A 17,197-nucleotide genomic window follows, 5' to 3' on the forward strand; every position below is an offset into this window, starting at 1 on the left:
TCAAAGAGAACATTACCTCAATCCTTTCCACCTTCTTCCTAATTGCAAGCATAGAGCACAAATAACCCATCAAACTAAACATTGCATTGTTAAAGAAAAAAAAAAAAAACTGCAGATACTGGAATTAATTGCGTGCGCTCGCCCATCTGGCGCAGAGTAGATACATATATATCTCTCTTATACAGTGGGAGATGTGGCAGAAGCACACCCAATCGTTTCCTAACTATCGTTCCATAAATTACACCTAAATCACATTGTATAGAAAGACTGGAAGACTAAAACAGGATTCAGAGCCATAACGCGCCGGCTTGCTTTAAGATCGGGACGAGCTCGCCGGAGATGTGGACGGCCATGAGCCGGTCCAGCCCCCCCACCAGCCTTCCCCCGATGAACACTGCCGGCAGCACCATCCCCTGCCGCCGGAGGTGGCCCACAACGTCCCCGCCGCTGCCGGCGGCGCCGGAGGCAGCCATGCTCGGGGGCAGCTCGGCGATGAGCGCCGCCTCGTCGGCGTCCTCCCCGACCTCGCACACCGTCGGGTTCACCCCCTGCCCCAGCAGCAACCTCCTCACCACGTGCACCATGCAGCAACCCCGCCGCCCCACAACCACCACCGGGTTCTCCTCCACCACCCTCCGTATCTCGCCGCCGCTGGTCGCGCACCGCGCCGCCACCACCACCTGCTCGACCGCCGTCCGCCCCCCGATGACCGCTCCCCCGCCGTTTCTCCGCGGAGCCCACGCCCTCCCGTTGCTGTACGGGATCGCCTGTTGCATCTTCTTTACGTGCCTTTTTCGCTATGTACTCGGATTTCAGAGAGAGAGAGAGAGAGAGAAAGAGAGAGAGCGAGAGCGAGAGAAAGAATGGGGAAGGGAAGCAGCAAGGGGGACGGAGACCAGGGGTAGGAACAAAATTATATAGCCCGGAGGGTGACGTCGCACGATGCGTCGCCTCACGTCAGTGGCAGTTACGCATCGCTCCCAGCCAGCAACGCGTCGCGCTGCGCCGGTGGATGATGTCCAATGGCGTCATGCTTCGAATTGGGTGGACCTGCTGATTCGAATCCGGCCGCTTTGGCTACGCCGACTGGCGACAACTACCTCTCCATGATGCAACCTCGCCCCACCCCTCCCGTGGGCCGTGCGCGTCCACGTGACCGCTCAGGATATCATTGTTATCCCGTAGGAACACCTACTATCGTGACAGGCAGTCGCGAGCCAAGTCATGCTTTTTGAAGCTCTAACCGTACACGAGAAACGTGCATCACGACCATCTCTATTTGCAGCATTATTCTTCTGGAATCGAGTGATTAGCTTTAAAAAACGTTCTATTTTTAATTGAAGGCGAAGAATACTAGTCAACTATCGAGCCCCTTTTGGCCGGCCAACGCATGGCCTCCCTTCTGCAAACGCGAGCCACCGGAGAGGATTGATGTCATGATGCCGTCGGCACGCTCGTCTTCAGGCTCCCCACGGGCGTCGTCAGCGTTCATATTTTAAATTCGTTTTTGCTGGCCCGGAGTCGCTGAGGGCCAGGTCGGCCGTCTCGGTCCGTGGCACGCGTTCGGTACACGCTAACGTGATGTCACGCATCCCATTCAGTGTACCGCAGGAAATGCACGTTGGCCCCATGACGAGTTACACGGTTTTCGGAACAAAATCGGGTGGAGCTCACGTTTTTTCCATTTCCCCTATGAAAAACCGCGGTCGAATCGGTCACTTATAAATTGTAAGAAGTTCAAAAATTCTTCTTTCTTTCTTTCTTCCTCTCTCTTCTTCTTTCAGTAAGAATCAATTTTTTAAAATTTTGGCAGTAAAGAAACTCGTTCTTGGTGAAATTGAGAAAGTTTCCTCATATTACGTTACTCAAAAAGGGAAATGATCTTGGCGAAAAAAAAAAAGAAAGCAAACTGACAAATAGAGTTCCATACATATGTGGATGAACGTTTTCTTTTATTTAAAAGTATGAAAAAAATAAATTTTACTTAAGGGGCCTTTCGCTAAATGGTTGCTATATTAGCGACTATATTTATTATTATGAGGAAAATGCCAATGAGTGAATAACAATTGGTAAAATTTTCAAATTTTATTGTTAAGGAAACAAGGAAGAAGCATCTTTCTACTCCATCAAAGAAGGCTAGTAGATATATTTTCCATCCGGCCATTAATTTATCAACCACATAAAGGATCCAAGTCTAGTTTGTTCCGAGTGCTCGTTTTCTGAAAAAATGAACGAAAAATTTTACAACATCTACATGCTTGTGATGTTAGTACCATGTATATTTTACGAATATAGCCTACGAATCTTACGCATGACATTGGGTGCTCCTTGATAAGTCTAGACATTCATGGCATCCTCATATATGAGCTCTACCTTGAAAAGTATATAGTATGAGGAAATCATGGATCATGAGCAACCACACAACCATCATTGGCTTGAGCATTAACAAAATACCAAAGGTCGTTAAGCAACCTTCGAGGCTATTGGTGAATTAGCAGCCCTAGCTACCATGCAATATTGCTCTTACCACATGGTTAAAAATAGCCATAGTTCAGTTAACTTGGAAAGCCTTATTTTCGAGATGTGGCAAAATTGGTTGGCTTAGGATACAAGAGCAACATTCTATTAGATTAAAAAGTTTCTATTGATTAAAACTCTATATCTATTGATTAAAAATTCTCTCTCTCATCCCGATTTTAATTTTGGACATGTACCCAATCGGTTGATTGTTCCGATTGGATGGATAGGCCCCATGGAAAAGATTTTAGATCCAATAGGTTATTATGGTTGGGTTAGGGTCAAATATGATCCGGACTAGTTGAAATATTTAGGTTCAGATTAGGACCGCATAAGATTAGGTCGGATCAAACATTTATTTCTTACTTTATTGCTAAAAATATAATAACTATTAGTTATTGGAATAATTGATATAGAAGGAAAAAGACAACTTAGACATGAATATCTAGTAAAAACATTTAAAACTTTTAAAAATCTATTTTTAAAAGGTACAAGTTTACAAATTATAATTAAAAAATAAATATTAGTTCCTTAATCCATGAAAACAAATAATGAAGATGGAATTGTTGGGATGAGTTAAGAGGGATTAGTTTAAATAATATTTCTTCAAACATTGAAAAAGACATTTACAGTGAAGGAAAATGGGTTTATATAAATCAAGTTTTGGGTTAGACCGGATCAAATCCAGGTTGGACCGGACTATTTTTTGTTGATCCATATTGGATTCAGATATAATACCGATCGGTTCGGTTAGAAAATTTCAAATCTTGACCTCATTTGGTCTCTGAATTGATTTTTTTTTTTTTTTTCACTTCGATCTGATCCATGGATCTCAGATTAATTGGATCAAGTCATTGGTTGACAGCCGTATAAAAAGTGGACGCGTTCATTCGACACCTTTGAGCACCAGGAGCAAAACCTTGACTTTTGCCACGTCCTTGGGAATTTTGCACGACGTGGAACCCTAACCAGCTCGTCTAAACATCCATTAATAAATACGCAGCAGCAAAACAGACCAGTCCAAAAAGCCGGCTCAAAAATGGATTCAAATAGCCAGGTTGTGATACGTCACGCTCGGAGCCAGGTTACGAAAGCAGACAATTAAATTGATGTAGCTATAAATTATTCTGAGAGGAAGCAGACAATTAGCAGAAGCCATTAAAATGGAACCAGATAAGATTAGAGCATTTGGACGCCCTGCGCATTTGCATCCAAGAACCACAAATTTGTATAGAATATGTGTGCGGCTAAGGAGACAAACATCTTTTTCAATAGTCTACTAGTTTAAGCTAGATATTTGTTATTGCCAAACTGGACCAAGGTATCATGTGAACCAATGACCTCGCAATGAGGCTAAAATCAAGAGCCATCCCGTCCTGACAATTAATGTATTTCCGTTCTGTTCCGGGAACAAGAAAGGGAAGGAATTAAAAAAATATATATCTCAGCTTTGCAATGGATGCCATCCAACTCAAACTAATGCCTATTGGTGAAGTCATCGTTTTAATTAATCTCCAAAACTATATGGTTAATTATAAAAAATTCCTTCCCTTTCCTGTTGCCAGCCCCATTCCATAAACGTGTGGGGGTGAAGACAAAGCTTGTCTTTTTTTTGTTTTTTTTGATGAATATATATATATATATATATATATATATATAAGACCTTATCCAGAATAGGTAGATGAAAGATATTTTTTGGAGCCTGTGATTAGTTTTTATGAACCCATGCTGCAGTGTTCTTTAGTCCATGTAGGCTATGAGTCGAGTTCGCTCTGATACTATTTGTCAGAGCCTAATATCTCATCCAAATAGTTAGTTGAAAGGTATTTGTTTGAGTTCCTTAGTTCTGTATGACTACTCAAAATCTTCTCGACTAATAACCGATGTGGAACTAAACATACGCTCGCACCCATCCTCGTTAGTCATTCACGTTAATCATTGGTCTTTTGAGCATGTGGCGTGTAATGGATAAGGCTCGGATCCGAACTTATCCAAGTTTTTGCCCATAGCAATCTTGTATAAAAATAATGGCATAATATAATATATAAAAGTAGCCACCACGTTAGGGGCCGGCGATGGGGACACGCCCAGGTGGGGGGACCCATGGCTATAGGCAAAATGCGGAAGAGTTTTGATCTCAAGCTTAGCGGGCCAGCGAGGTGCAACCTTACAATTGGGGTCTCAAGCTGAACTTGGGAGATACGGATGTCTGTCTTCATCTAATAATCCCCATGATTACCTGAGCTCCGTTCAATGTATATAGCTTATTGTTCAATAAACCATATGGAGCTGATACTATCACGACTAATGTTGAAAGGCCAATACCAACTCAATTCTGATCAGTGGGTTATTCCTGTTTTCTAAGAGCTCTCAAGTGGAGGGGTTGACATTGCTCCATCCACAGTGGATGGACAAAATCTCTATGGAAAATGTTGCACATTGCATGCAGGTTTGAAATGTGTGACGATGCTGTAAACTTATTCGAGTTTTGTGTATATGTTTGAAAATTATGCACCTACAAGATAACACCTCGTAGAACTTGTGATGTCCAATTTCTGATCGCTTGATGCATATTCTGCAACTTGTGCAAAAAAAAAAGAAGAAGAAATAACACTTGCATTTCCTAATGAGACGTTAGTATAAGAGTAGTTGAGTTAATGGGATTCCTGTGCCATCAGAGGCGAATCGAAAACAAATAACAGCACAAAAAGCTTTAAAAGGCACAAGCGGCCCAAAGAGAAGATGCAAGCATGATGGATAGAAGACGAATTAATTAATAAGTTCTAAATCAGCCACTTATCCATAATTTTTCCTCTTCCTGTTTTATGTTGTTTGAGCTCTTCAGTTCAATTGGATGTGTTTGTTATCATGAGCAGTTTGCAACGAATCAACCAATGACCAATGGTGCCCATGCAGTTGTCTTTGGAGATAAAGAAGGGGTAAAAATGGTCATTTTCTCTTGCTGTTGATGATACCTGAACTTTTTATGAAAATGTGGGAACCGTCAGTATCGTATGGCATTTTAAGATGTTCCATCTATTTGTGAAAAAATGAATGAAATATATAGATATAAGAATTTTCCCTTGAATATGAACAAGAAATTCTCTTTTTAAGTGAAACGCTATAGAATGTTCGATTGCAAAATTTCCCTTCTTTCGTTTCTAATAAAAATAATTAATGTACCAACTTCAAACAACAGTTCAATAACATTGTTGCATTCTCTAATAATGTACTCGAACTACCTTACATTGTATGGTAATTTGTTCTCTCAAAAAAGCTTCACAATAGATCATTAAGAAGTCCAAAAAAAAAGTCTAACAATTTAATTATTCAATCAACATGTTGCCTATAAGATGAAAAAAATTGGATAGCCGCTGTCATTGGAACAATGCTAAACAATCGCTTACAAGAGCATATAGTTGTGTATTTTCTCAAAAAGGAGCATGAAGCTATGTAATGAATATTCAACAAGCAATTGTATTAAGCACAGGAGAATCCAAGTGCAGCGAGTTTAATTAAAGATCAATAGATAGGCTTCTATGATGTGAAGGGAGAAAAGGATTTGGACATTCACAAAAAATCAAGCTATCTCCAAGTGGCCGGCCGTCCCCAATGACTTGAAACGATTTGCTTTTTCCTGTTTTATTTACTTTGAGAGCATCATTTATAATTCATAGACAGCAAACTTTAAGCCCAACAATTCATAGATAGCAAACTTTGTTTTGCATGAAAACATCGAGAAGTGCTTCACATCAATCAGCGGTGGATGATGGCGAAGCTAGTTTACATTGATTATATGACTTTGTAGCTCCTTCCACATTAATTGTACATTAGATGCTCCAAATCTATCTTGTAGCCACTACAAAAACTGGACAATGTTACTAGGCCCAAAGTAGGATGAGTGAGCCCAGCAAATGAAATTTTTAAGATACCATGTTAACAATCACCACTTGTCCCAAAAGCTTAAACAAATAGAATGAGATAGATTTATTTTTATATTTTATATTTTTTTATATTGAGTAATAGATCAAAAATATACTTGAAAAACAAGAAAAATATCTCATATTAGGAAGGTGAATAAGGACATGGAGTGGATGCGTCATTGATGATGGATGCGAGCTAATGACTCATTATCAACAAGCATCAGGACCCACCACGAGGAACTAAGAGGCTGTGCCCGCCCCGCCCAAAAGGATAATTGTATGAAATGGAAGAGAGCATGTGCATGGGGCTCCCATTCATGAATGGGAGGTGGGCAGGGCCGAGCCGCAGTGGTTGCGGTGTCTTTGTCCATCTACTCTTTTCTTGTGAACCCCGCGCCCCAACCTCCTTTTCCTGTCGCATCGGTTGCTTAGGTGGACCTCTCGTGAGGGGTCGCTGCATTAATTTGCAGTAAGATCATGCAGGAGTCTTGCAATGGATGGATGCATTGGGCTGATAGAGCTTGTAAAAGATAGATGGCTATGCACACTTGGCAGGGAGACTCTTGAGAATCTATGTGTCCTCGTCCATTTTCTATCTATCTATCTATCTACATATATATTCCTATCGATCTGATTTAGGTGTATAAACTAGCCAGTCAAAAACACATAATTATCCTTAAAATAATCACATAATTGATGCATGGGTTGTAAGATTCCAGCTCTCCTAAGCTCCATTTGGTCACATTCTCGAATTATTAATTATATTACGCGATTGAATTATTTGATGCCAGTGCTGATGACAGCAATTCCCCACCAGCTAGCTTCACCAATTGGAATCCTTCCATCTGCATCAAACCGTTGTCAAGCCGTCGTCATTCCGCAATCCCTCCGACAGTCCATCTTGTGTCACTTTCTGTACTTTGCGAGTAAAAAAAATGAAGGCTCTAACAATAGAATCGGTATGTCCCAAAAGAATAGCAGCATAGATTTTGCGAGAATATATCCATTTCACTGAAGGAATCCAGCAAAGGAGAAAGTATTAAATATCAATCAATTGCTTAAGAAACAAAGAGAATGGAAAAAAGATTAAAAGAACATGAAAGAGAGAACAATAACAGCAAAAAAAAAAAAAAAAACAACAAAGAAAAAGATGAATGCAGGCAAGCCCAATGGCAAACACCAGACAAGCAGATGAAGGACCTAGCTATAACATTGTCATGCAGTGCATTCTAGAGAAGACTCGCAATGCTCATCAACCCAACCCCCATAACAAAACCCCAGCCCACACTCCCCTTCAAACTAGCCGCTGACGGGGTGGTCTCTGCCTCCGACGTAGGCCCCGAGGCCGCAGCTGGAGCCTTCTTGTGCTTCTTCGGGACTGGAGCCGGCGCCGGCGCTGGAGGCTTAGGCCCAAAGAGATCATAAGGCAGCAGGACCTTGTCGATCGAGTAGACCGCCAGAGGGAATTCGGAGTAGAGGGCGTTGCTGATCGGCGTCTCGTCTACGCCGGTCGACACGTTCGCCTGGTTGCTGCTGGTCGTCACATTGACCGTGTAGACTGCTCCATTGCTGCCGGAGGCCTGGGTGCGCACCGGGTTGCTCGCGGTTTGGAAGGTCGTCAGGCTGTAGTACCTCGGCAGGACATGGTACAAGACTAAAGAGACCTGTTCTTGGGGGTTGAGGCTGTTGAGGGCGCCGGACTTGAGGCTGCTGAAGGCGTTGTCGGTGGGGGCGAAGATGGTGAGGCCGTCGTAGGAGTTGTTGAGCTGGCTTTGTACCTGCTCCCCTACTTGGGTAACCTTGAGGAGGCGCAGGAGGGTGGTGTACTGCCCGCTCTTCTCGAGGATGGCGGTGAGGCTGAGAGGGCCGGCGGTCGGCCCGGGGGCGACCGGGGCCTTGGCCTGGGCTAGGACGTGGGGGGCGGTGATGAGGAGGAATATTGCGGTGAGGCCGATGAACATGGATGGGAGGGGGACCAGGGAGGAGGCCATTGAGGTGGTGCTGGCGGTGGGAGCTAGGGGAGGGAGCGGACCGGCCCCTGGAGTTGAAGGGAGAGAGAGGGCCTTTCGGGACTTTTATAGAACGGATGGGTGATATCTCCATCCGTTCGTATAATTCATGCCTGGCCTTAAATTTTTTGGGAAATTACTTCCCCATCTAATGAAATCTATAGATTAGGAGGAGGCACGAGGGTGGGGTCCCGGAAGGGTACCGAGATGGCAGCCTTTCCACCAACTGCTTATTAATAGCTACTAATGGGAAATTAAGTGGAAGTTTGATGTATTATTATAAAACGATAATGATTTCATGCAATTTTATTAAAGCATATTAGTTATTATCAATTAAGTGTGGCGTTGCGGTTATAAAAATTTATTAAATTCTCGTGATTTTTTTTTTTTGAATTTTTGAATGGAATTCCTCAATTAAGTGGGGAGATTTTGAGGAAAGCTTGGTTCATGGGATTGGAGTGAACAGGACTTGTGCCGAGCTACATCACCAGCTTAATGCGTCCCCTGTCGTGCAGGCCATGGATGCCGGTCTTTAGTCTTGATATTGATTTATGAACGCTAAAAAAGTATTGTCGGAAAGGTGTAAGGCCCGCTTCAGACTATTAAAATGGTACTATCTTCTCCTGATTGCAGTCTGCCTATGCTAATATTATTTTATGCAGAAATACATATTGTAAGAAAAATTATCAGTTCCAAATATAAAACTTTCTGAAATTTTTAAACAGCACAAATGCACGTCTAGTTTTCATGCAAGAAATCTGAGTCTTCGGATTACCTAATGTTTCTGAGTCTTTGTGTCACGCCCCCGCCTCTGCGAGGCACGTGAGGCACCTAGTGCCCACGTGGGGGCCACATGAGGGGGGAACACGGGGCTCCCCTGCCAGATATTGTCCGGTTCTGGAGCTTCACGCAAGCGTCCTTTACCCCTCCCCGGTTTTGTTTTCCACCCAAAACGCGTCTGCAGGATTAGGAGACATCCGCCTCATATGCCCAGGCTCTGGAACGAGTCTTTCCGATGTGGGACTATTGGGCCTCACACCCTTCCCACCATCGGACAAGAGCCGTCCTCAGCTCTGATACCAAATGTCACGCCCCCGCCTCTGCGAGGCACGTGAGGCACCTAGTGCCCACGTGGGGGCCACATGAGGGGGGAACACGGGGCTCCCCTGCCAGATATTGTCCGGTTCTGGGGCTTCACGCAAGCGTCCTTCACCCCTCCCCGGTTTTGTTTTCCACCCAAAACGCGTCTGCAGGATTAGGAGACATCCGCCTCATATGCCCAGGCTCTGGAACGAGTCTTTCCGATGTGGGACTATTGGGCCTCACACTTTGGAAACTTGCTCGATCAGCTTTTGATTATTGCACCTTCATTGTGACCTGGATGGATCAAGTATTCATCAAAATTTGAAAAATTCTTGAGTATACAAGAAAGAACAAAGCTACAAAATTTTTTAGCACGACTCTTGTGATGCTGGGGTTGTTTTCGGGGATAAAATTTTCATTAGATTTTCAGAAATTACTAGAAAATGTATAGAGCAATTTAGGATACGGTTTGAGTACATAATACAAATACCTTGCTATGTGAAAATGTAGGAATGTAATAGAAATACATATAATTCTTCACTCTACTACAAGAGAAGAAAGAAAGGGATCATTCTGATAACCTCACTGGAGAAGAAGGACTAATTAACCACAGCCTCGCTAATTAAGTTTGAGTTGCACCACCAAAATATGTAGCCGATCAATCAGCTATCGGAATTCGACAAACAAATTGATACCACAGTGGAATATTTAGCTGTTACATATGTTGTCGTGATTGGCTGCCCCGTCGCCATATGCCATGTGGCGACGGTGTTCGACACTGATTGAGGCCTCGATAAGGTTCTCTCCTCATAAATTTTATCACCGTATTGCATTCCTTCGCTTCCTATTCCTGTAGTTCATTTCCAATGCCAAAAGGAGGCCCCACCCTACCAAACAACTAATGTTATCGGTTTGGAGCATGGTGTCATGGCTCAGGGACAGTCTGGCTCCGGTGACACGTCCTCGTCATCACAGGAGGAGGGGGAGGGGAAAAAAAAAAAAGAGGAGAAGAAGAAGAGAGAGGACCACAATTTGATTAAGATTGTTTTGGATTATATGAAGATCCTCTTAAATTAAATTAAAAGCATATTTGGCTGAAAGGAATGAAGATATGAAATGAGGACTTAATTGAGTAACTTTCAGTTGAGAGGAGCTCTATTTTCGTTCCGACCAAAAAAGAATAGAAACGTGCCCCAATTTCTCAAAATATAATTCCAACTCTCTTCTAATATTCAAATCTCATTTCGATTACGATCGCGAACCAAACGCATCGTAAGAATCTGTTTGATATTGCTTTTATTTTTATATTTTTGTTTTAAAAAGATCGAGAAGAAAAATATACTAGACCAGCAACCTATATGATGAGACTGTTTTATATTTTTAAATTGCTTAATGAAAATTTTTAGAGGCTTTTGGAAGCAAAAGTTTGTCGCTTTTGAGAAGTAGTGAAATCAGAACCAAGGAATGGTGGAAGTTTTGAGTAATGATTTACTCCACATCAAGCACCATGCTGAATTTCATTGATTTAGAGTTGAGAGTATCTTACCTCTTATAGTTTGAAGGATGAGTGATATTTAAGAGGAGCGGGGTAGTACTTTTGCATGAAAGAAGGATTCATCTTTCTTCATGTGAATATACCACTGCATCACTCACTGCATAGATCTCAAAGTACTCTAAACTCTGTCATTCACCCACACACATAGATCTCAGAGTACTAGTAGATGATCCTATGGTGGATTTGGGCGAAGAAAGGTGAATCCTCCATTTGTGCAAAAGATACAACCCCATCCCTATTTAGGAAGAAGAATTTGCAAATTCCTCGTTGCATGTTGAATTGCTGTAATGTCAATCCTACATCTTTCACATTGCTATGATGGGATCTACTCTCTTTTTAATTCAGATAACTGATGTGGACTTATCACTGAGAAAGAAATAAAATAATTTCTCTAAACTCACTTTGATCTTTCCTCTAATCTCCAAGGCAACAACAACAATGTCCGCCTCCTTCCATCAAGCTCCCCAGCTCCCAATCCCCTCCTCCCACCACCGCTTAATCTCTCCTATCTGATCACCACCTCTGATAGACCCACCACCATGTAATCTCTTTGTCTTTGTGAATCGCAGTGGCCCTCCGACCGCCACAACCTAGGAATGGGTTTTGGCTTCTCGATTCGATTGTCCTCCGGTTGGCTAGCAATATGCAACCGAGGAGGAGGGGTTAGCAATGCCAGCGTGAGGGAATGCGCACTTGGATAAGCGTCGGGGATGTGGAAGTGAAGCTATGGTAGAAGGCGAAGGTGGCAGCAATGGTGTTGATGATGGTGGTGATAGGGATTGGGAACTAGGTGCTATGTTCCTCGACCGCTCCGGTGAGTTCTCTCCTCTCCTTCGACTCTTTTCCCACCTCCAATTCTACTATTTTTGCCTTTATTAAGGAAGGATTTTTGCCTTAATTCAGTGATAGTCTTCACGCTGTCGGCTACGATGCGACTGTCTACAAGTCCCATTGGAGGAAATCTAGTGGAGGGCGAGGCCAGTGATGTGGGCTAGGCAAGATGTGGGAGAGCAGGGGAGGGCAAGGGTGAGGAGGGTAGAGTGGCACAAATGAGGATAGGGATGAGAGGTAAGTCAAAGTAGTAATTCTGGACACCATCGTGGTCCTTGCGTCAGAGATAGAAGAAAAGGAACTCTTGAATGAAGGGCGAGAGCCAGAGGAGATCAAGGAGATTAAGGAGGGAAGGGGGAGAGGGAGAAGGTGGGCAAGGGGAGGGAGAGGAGGCCGGCAAGGGAGTGGAGGAGAAAGAGGGCAGCAATGATGGCGAGAGAGGAGAGGGAAAGAGCAGGAGAGAGGGGGCAACGGGAGGAGAGAGACGAGATGCAACTGAAGAGGAGGGCAATGGAGGAGAGCGGAGATGAAGAGGAAGCAAAGGGAGAGGAGGGTGGAGAGAATGGGAAAGAGGGATTCAAGGGCAGTGGTGAGGGAAAAGCTAAGGCTAGCAATGAAAAAGGTGAAGAGGTCGGCCATCATCTCTCCCTCTCTCGATCAATGGAGGAGGTAGCCAACCAATCGATCACCAAGAGATCTAGCTCAAATGTTTGTGACTCTTGCCCTTTGAAATTTTTGAATATGGATATTTTAGCACCTAGGAATTAAGTCTACATCAGATTCTCTTCTTCTTTAAAAAACATATCCATGCACTTTCTCCATGCTAGCTTCCACGTAAGCATCTCCGACGAGCCTTGATCCGAATTTAGAGAAGGGTAGACCAAATCGCAGCAATATGAAAAATGCAAAATTGATATCGTAGCAATTTGACATGCAGAGAGTATTCGCAATTTCATACAAAATGTCAAGGGATATTATTTTTTTAACTCATTATTGCCCTTCAGTGAAGGAAATGCACTATAGTCGGACTATAATGAGAAACATAAGTAATAGTTTTAGATGTAAGAAAACAAAGGACGTAAAAGACTATTTGCAAAAAATTGAATTGAAATGGAAGTGGAAATAGAATTGAAAGTAGAGATACTAGATTTCTTAATTTGAATAGAATTGAATCTAGAGGGAAATGAAGATGAAAATGGTGATGATAGATACTTCAATTCTTTCATTGATCAATTCTCTAATGTTGTTGGGTGATCATGTTTTGCATATTTTTTTAATGGGTTGTGGGTGAGATGGGTGAAGGTATGTGGTTGGTGCTACCGACAGGCCAAATTTCTCTTTATTTCAGTTTTAAGTTTTCCTTTCCATCTGCAAAATTGGACCCTCTTATGTATAGATGAATTGACCTAATTCAAGGGGTGGTTCTGAGGGCGGCTTTCAGTTAAAGACTTTAAAGAATCATGTTTCCGTACAATGGTGGAGGCTTGAGGAAAAGAGGATCGATATGGTCCAAAGTTGATCAAGCAGCCCCTGACATGGGTGAGGGCACGGAGACATCGGGGGTGCGAGAGCTGCCAGCCCTCTCTCTCTTCTCCAGCGTAGAAGCATCACTTTGATCATTCAATTCTTCACTTCTTGCCTTTCTTGCAGGGCCTCTTCCTTTGGTCGTCTCCTTGAGATAGTTTGCTCTCGAGACTCCTTCTCTTGGGGCAACGATGCAAAGGGCGCAAGAGGGATGGGAGGAAATGGCGACGTCAAACTCTTGAATTTTTCATATTAGTTTAATACCTTGCCACGTACGTCGGCTTCTCCATCTATTGAAAAATAACAGAAATTCACCATATCAGATTAATACCTCTCTTAACTTGCCATGTAGATACCGTCAGCAAGCTCTAGTCTAAATAGGAAAGTCGATTGTGAACATTGCAATAAACTGAAAAAATATAAGATTAATATTACAGCAATTGAAGATGCAGGAGTGTATTTGCAAATCAATAGAAAATATAGGATGCCATTTATTTTTTAGTCTAAATTAAATTATGTCAATTGTAGGAACGATAATTCAATTTCACATTGGCAGCATTTGAACGGGTTCAGCTGCCGAGACTAGTTCAAATGTAACTCATGGAAATATATTTCAATGATTTGTTTGAACAAATTTTATGCACATATCAAAAAGAAAACAAAATAAAACAAGGCAGCTCCTTGGTTTTTGACCATTGCTCTCAAAAATCGAGGGCCACCAAGCCCGAGGAGGAGCGGGATGAGGTTGCTGGACAGGTTATGAGAGCTGTGTGCGCAAAATAGAGGGTCTTCTCCAGCTACAGGAGCACTTGCTGCCTAAGATCAGCTAAGCAAAATCATGGGCATGGAAACGAGATAAAAGCCCTAATATATTTCAGTAACCAAGTAAATAGAAGATCCTAGTAAATTTGTCATGGGACCAACTATAATTTAAACTTGTCTATTTACAAGACAAAATAGCTTATTCTTTTAGAAAGTATCAATATCACCTAAGTCGATGAACAAAAAAAAAAGGGGGGGCTGGAAATAAAACAAGTTATCTCTAAAATTCCTCCTTGTTGCAGCAATGTAGCAAAAAATGATGTTAAGGATGGCTGCTACAAATCCTCTAGGTATAACATCTATGCTAATCAATTCACTGGTCGATAAACTTATCCTCGATCTTCTCGCGATTACTAATGCTTTGAAAATGAAATAGCGAGCATCAAGGATTGGATCTAGTCACTGGTCTAGGATAGAAGTTTGCACCGTGCTGCGAAAAATATGAAGTTCAGAAAAAAAATTAAGGAGCTATAAGAGAAGGAACTAATGAGTGGTGAGTAGAATGAAACAAATTGACTTAGTGGAATTATGGATAAATGGATCTGTCTACCCTCTTTATGAGCTTGTAAATTAAAGTTTGTAATGAAGATATTTATGAGTTTTTTTATTACTCATTCATGACTTTCTAAATATTTTTTCTTTGCATAATATAAAAAGCTGTTGTAATTTAAAAAAATATAACTTACATATTATCTCAATAAAAAAACTTAAACATTATTTATTTTTCAACAAGCGATCTATAACTATTTTTTTCTCAATGTAACTGCATAACACCAGATGTTCCTGACTGCTACTATGCATACGAAAATGGAGGCTCTAATTTAGTGGAACCCAGTCCGCTGTCCCGTTCGCCTTCCGGTATGCATATGCTACTTGAAAGGCACTGCAATCTCTAATTGTCCCCTACAATTAGAACTTTACCGCATGGACAAAGCATACCAAAGGATCCTTTCAAGGCCACGAAGTTTTACAACTTCGTCTCATGTACAAATATTATCAAATTTTACATCTTACAATTACATCTTCACCAGGTGCACAAAATATATCAAAGGCTCTCTGCAAGACCCCAGACAGATGACTCTTCTTTAACTAAAAATTTATTAAAAAGACCATTAAAAGACATGAGGAGAGGGCTCAACCAATTCAAGAAGGCTGGCAGCTTTCCAGCCATGCGTCAGATGCTCCCTGCACAAACAGTTGTTTACCCCAAGTTTCATTCAATTCAGCCACCATCTCCATTCATCTCTGGATAGAAACATAATAAAGTTTAGTCAATTTATAGAAAACTACGGAACAAACTAATAAAACTAAAATTAATTTAATAACACAGAACTTCGAAAAAATATATTCAATTTAACAGGTTACTAGGTGACAAACTAATTTAATTCAACATGCAGTTTCCATGAAATGTTTTAGCCCATTCATGAGGGGAACTGCAAGCATAATCAGAAAACAAATCAGATATTTCTCTAGGTAAATTGTTAAAGTTTATACAAGCACCCAGGGAAAAATGATAGTATAACATAAGGTTGCAGAGGAGTGGAATTGGTACATATGTTTAACTCGAAAAGGGCAGTCCATTTCCACAAAATATAATCAAACTTGAACGTCACAATAGTAATCCAAATCGTGACAGAGAAACCTGTAGGTCCACCGGTGATCGAAGGATATAAAATTAAAAATAGAAATTGAAAATAAAAAAATTATAATTATAGGTGTATTTGTGAGGATTCATTCGGACGCGTGTTTAGTTCCACATCGATTATTCGCTGAGTAGGTCTTGGATACTTATACAAAATCAAAGAATCCAAATAAATTCTTCCAGCTAGCTATTTTGGGTGAGATCTTGAGTTGTTGCAAATAGTATCATAACAGACCTGGCTCATGACCCATCTGGACTAGGAGACATTGTAGCACGGGCTCATTGAAGCTAAACACAAGCCAATCGTGGTCCTTGTATTTAGATTTGAATGGATTTGGATTTTTAGCCTGATAAAGATATTGGAGCTTAAACGAGAGAGTATATGAAGATCCGTGTGGGCGTGTATTTAGTCCTACATCGATTATTCGCTGGATACATCTTGGATACTTGTATAAAATCAAAGAACTCTAGCAATTTTGGATGAGGTCATGGGTTGTTACAATATTTCTATCGTATACTTCAGAAGTGAGAGCATATCAAAAATACTTGTTGCTTACAAGCATCCTCGCGCGCATATATATATATATATATATATATATATATATATATATATATATATATATATATATATATATATATATATATATATATATATATATATATATATAAAAGAAAGTGCATGCTTAAGATTAGAGCAACTAAGGAATTAAAAAAAGTTACAGCCAACCCAAGGTTAAGCAATACTAAGTATCCCATATTTGTTGTAAAACAGTGTTTTATTAAAAAAAAAAAAAAAAAAGTCATCTAAACGACTTAACAACTTTCAGTGAGAAAAGAACCCATGGTAAGGTAACAAAGTGCAATCTATTAAAACACAGCAGTTTCAGGTGAGAAAACATAACATGATAATGTAGCTGCAGCTTTCTACTATACAAGAATTAAATAAATGACCTTTTCTAGCTCGAAAAGAAACCTTTAGAGCAGCCTGTTTCCGTAAAATATCATTAGACTTCAATATCACGGCAGCAATCAAAACCGTGATAAAGAAACCATTAGGTCCACCAACACAGGTTACAATCTTAAAGTAAGAACAGGGAAAAAAAGAATTATGATTACACGCGTATCTCCATCATATGCTTTGGAAGTGACAAGATATCAAAAATGCATGCACAGTAACGACTACAGTAGGATTAAGTAACAGCTGGTGGTTGTCTCTTTATCGTTGCTCGCAAGCATCCTCGCATGTATAAGAAAGTGCATGTTTATGATTATAGCAGCTAAGGAATTAAAA

General features: G+C 41.3%; 2 protein-coding genes across 2 annotated transcripts; both read right to left on the reverse strand.

Annotated features, from left to right (window-relative positions):
- On the reverse strand, positions 1-1,091 carry LOC103702459 (monothiol glutaredoxin-S3-like). Its single transcript, XM_008784901.4, has one exon. The coding sequence runs from the start codon at positions 774-776 to the stop codon at positions 288-290; it is 489 nt and encodes a 162-aa protein (XP_008783123.1). The 5' UTR covers positions 777-1,091; the 3' UTR covers positions 1-287.
- Positions 1,092-7,446: 6,355 nt separating this feature from the next.
- Positions 7,447-8,571, reverse strand: LOC103702460 (fasciclin-like arabinogalactan protein 6). The gene has a single exon (XM_008784902.4). It carries the CDS (start codon positions 8,429-8,431, stop codon positions 7,670-7,672), a length of 762 nt encoding a protein of 253 aa, XP_008783124.2. The 5' UTR covers positions 8,432-8,571; the 3' UTR covers positions 7,447-7,669.
- Between the last annotated feature and the right edge of the window lie 8,626 nt (positions 8,572-17,197).

This window comes from Phoenix dactylifera, chromosome 8 (assembly GCF_009389715.1).
Source record: "Phoenix dactylifera cultivar Barhee BC4 chromosome 8, palm_55x_up_171113_PBpolish2nd_filt_p, whole genome shotgun sequence".
Classification (NCBI taxonomy): domain Eukaryota; kingdom Viridiplantae; phylum Streptophyta; class Magnoliopsida; order Arecales; family Arecaceae; genus Phoenix; species Phoenix dactylifera.

Excerpts from the sequence above, each read along its gene's own strand:
- LOC103702459 (XM_008784901.4), bottom strand. The coding sequence starts at position 776 with ATGCAACAGGCGATCCCGTACAGCAACGGGAGGGCGTGGGCTCCGCGG.
- LOC103702460 (XM_008784902.4), bottom strand. The coding sequence starts at position 8,431 with ATGGCCTCCTCCCTGGTCCCCCTCCCATCCATGTTCATCGGCCTCACC.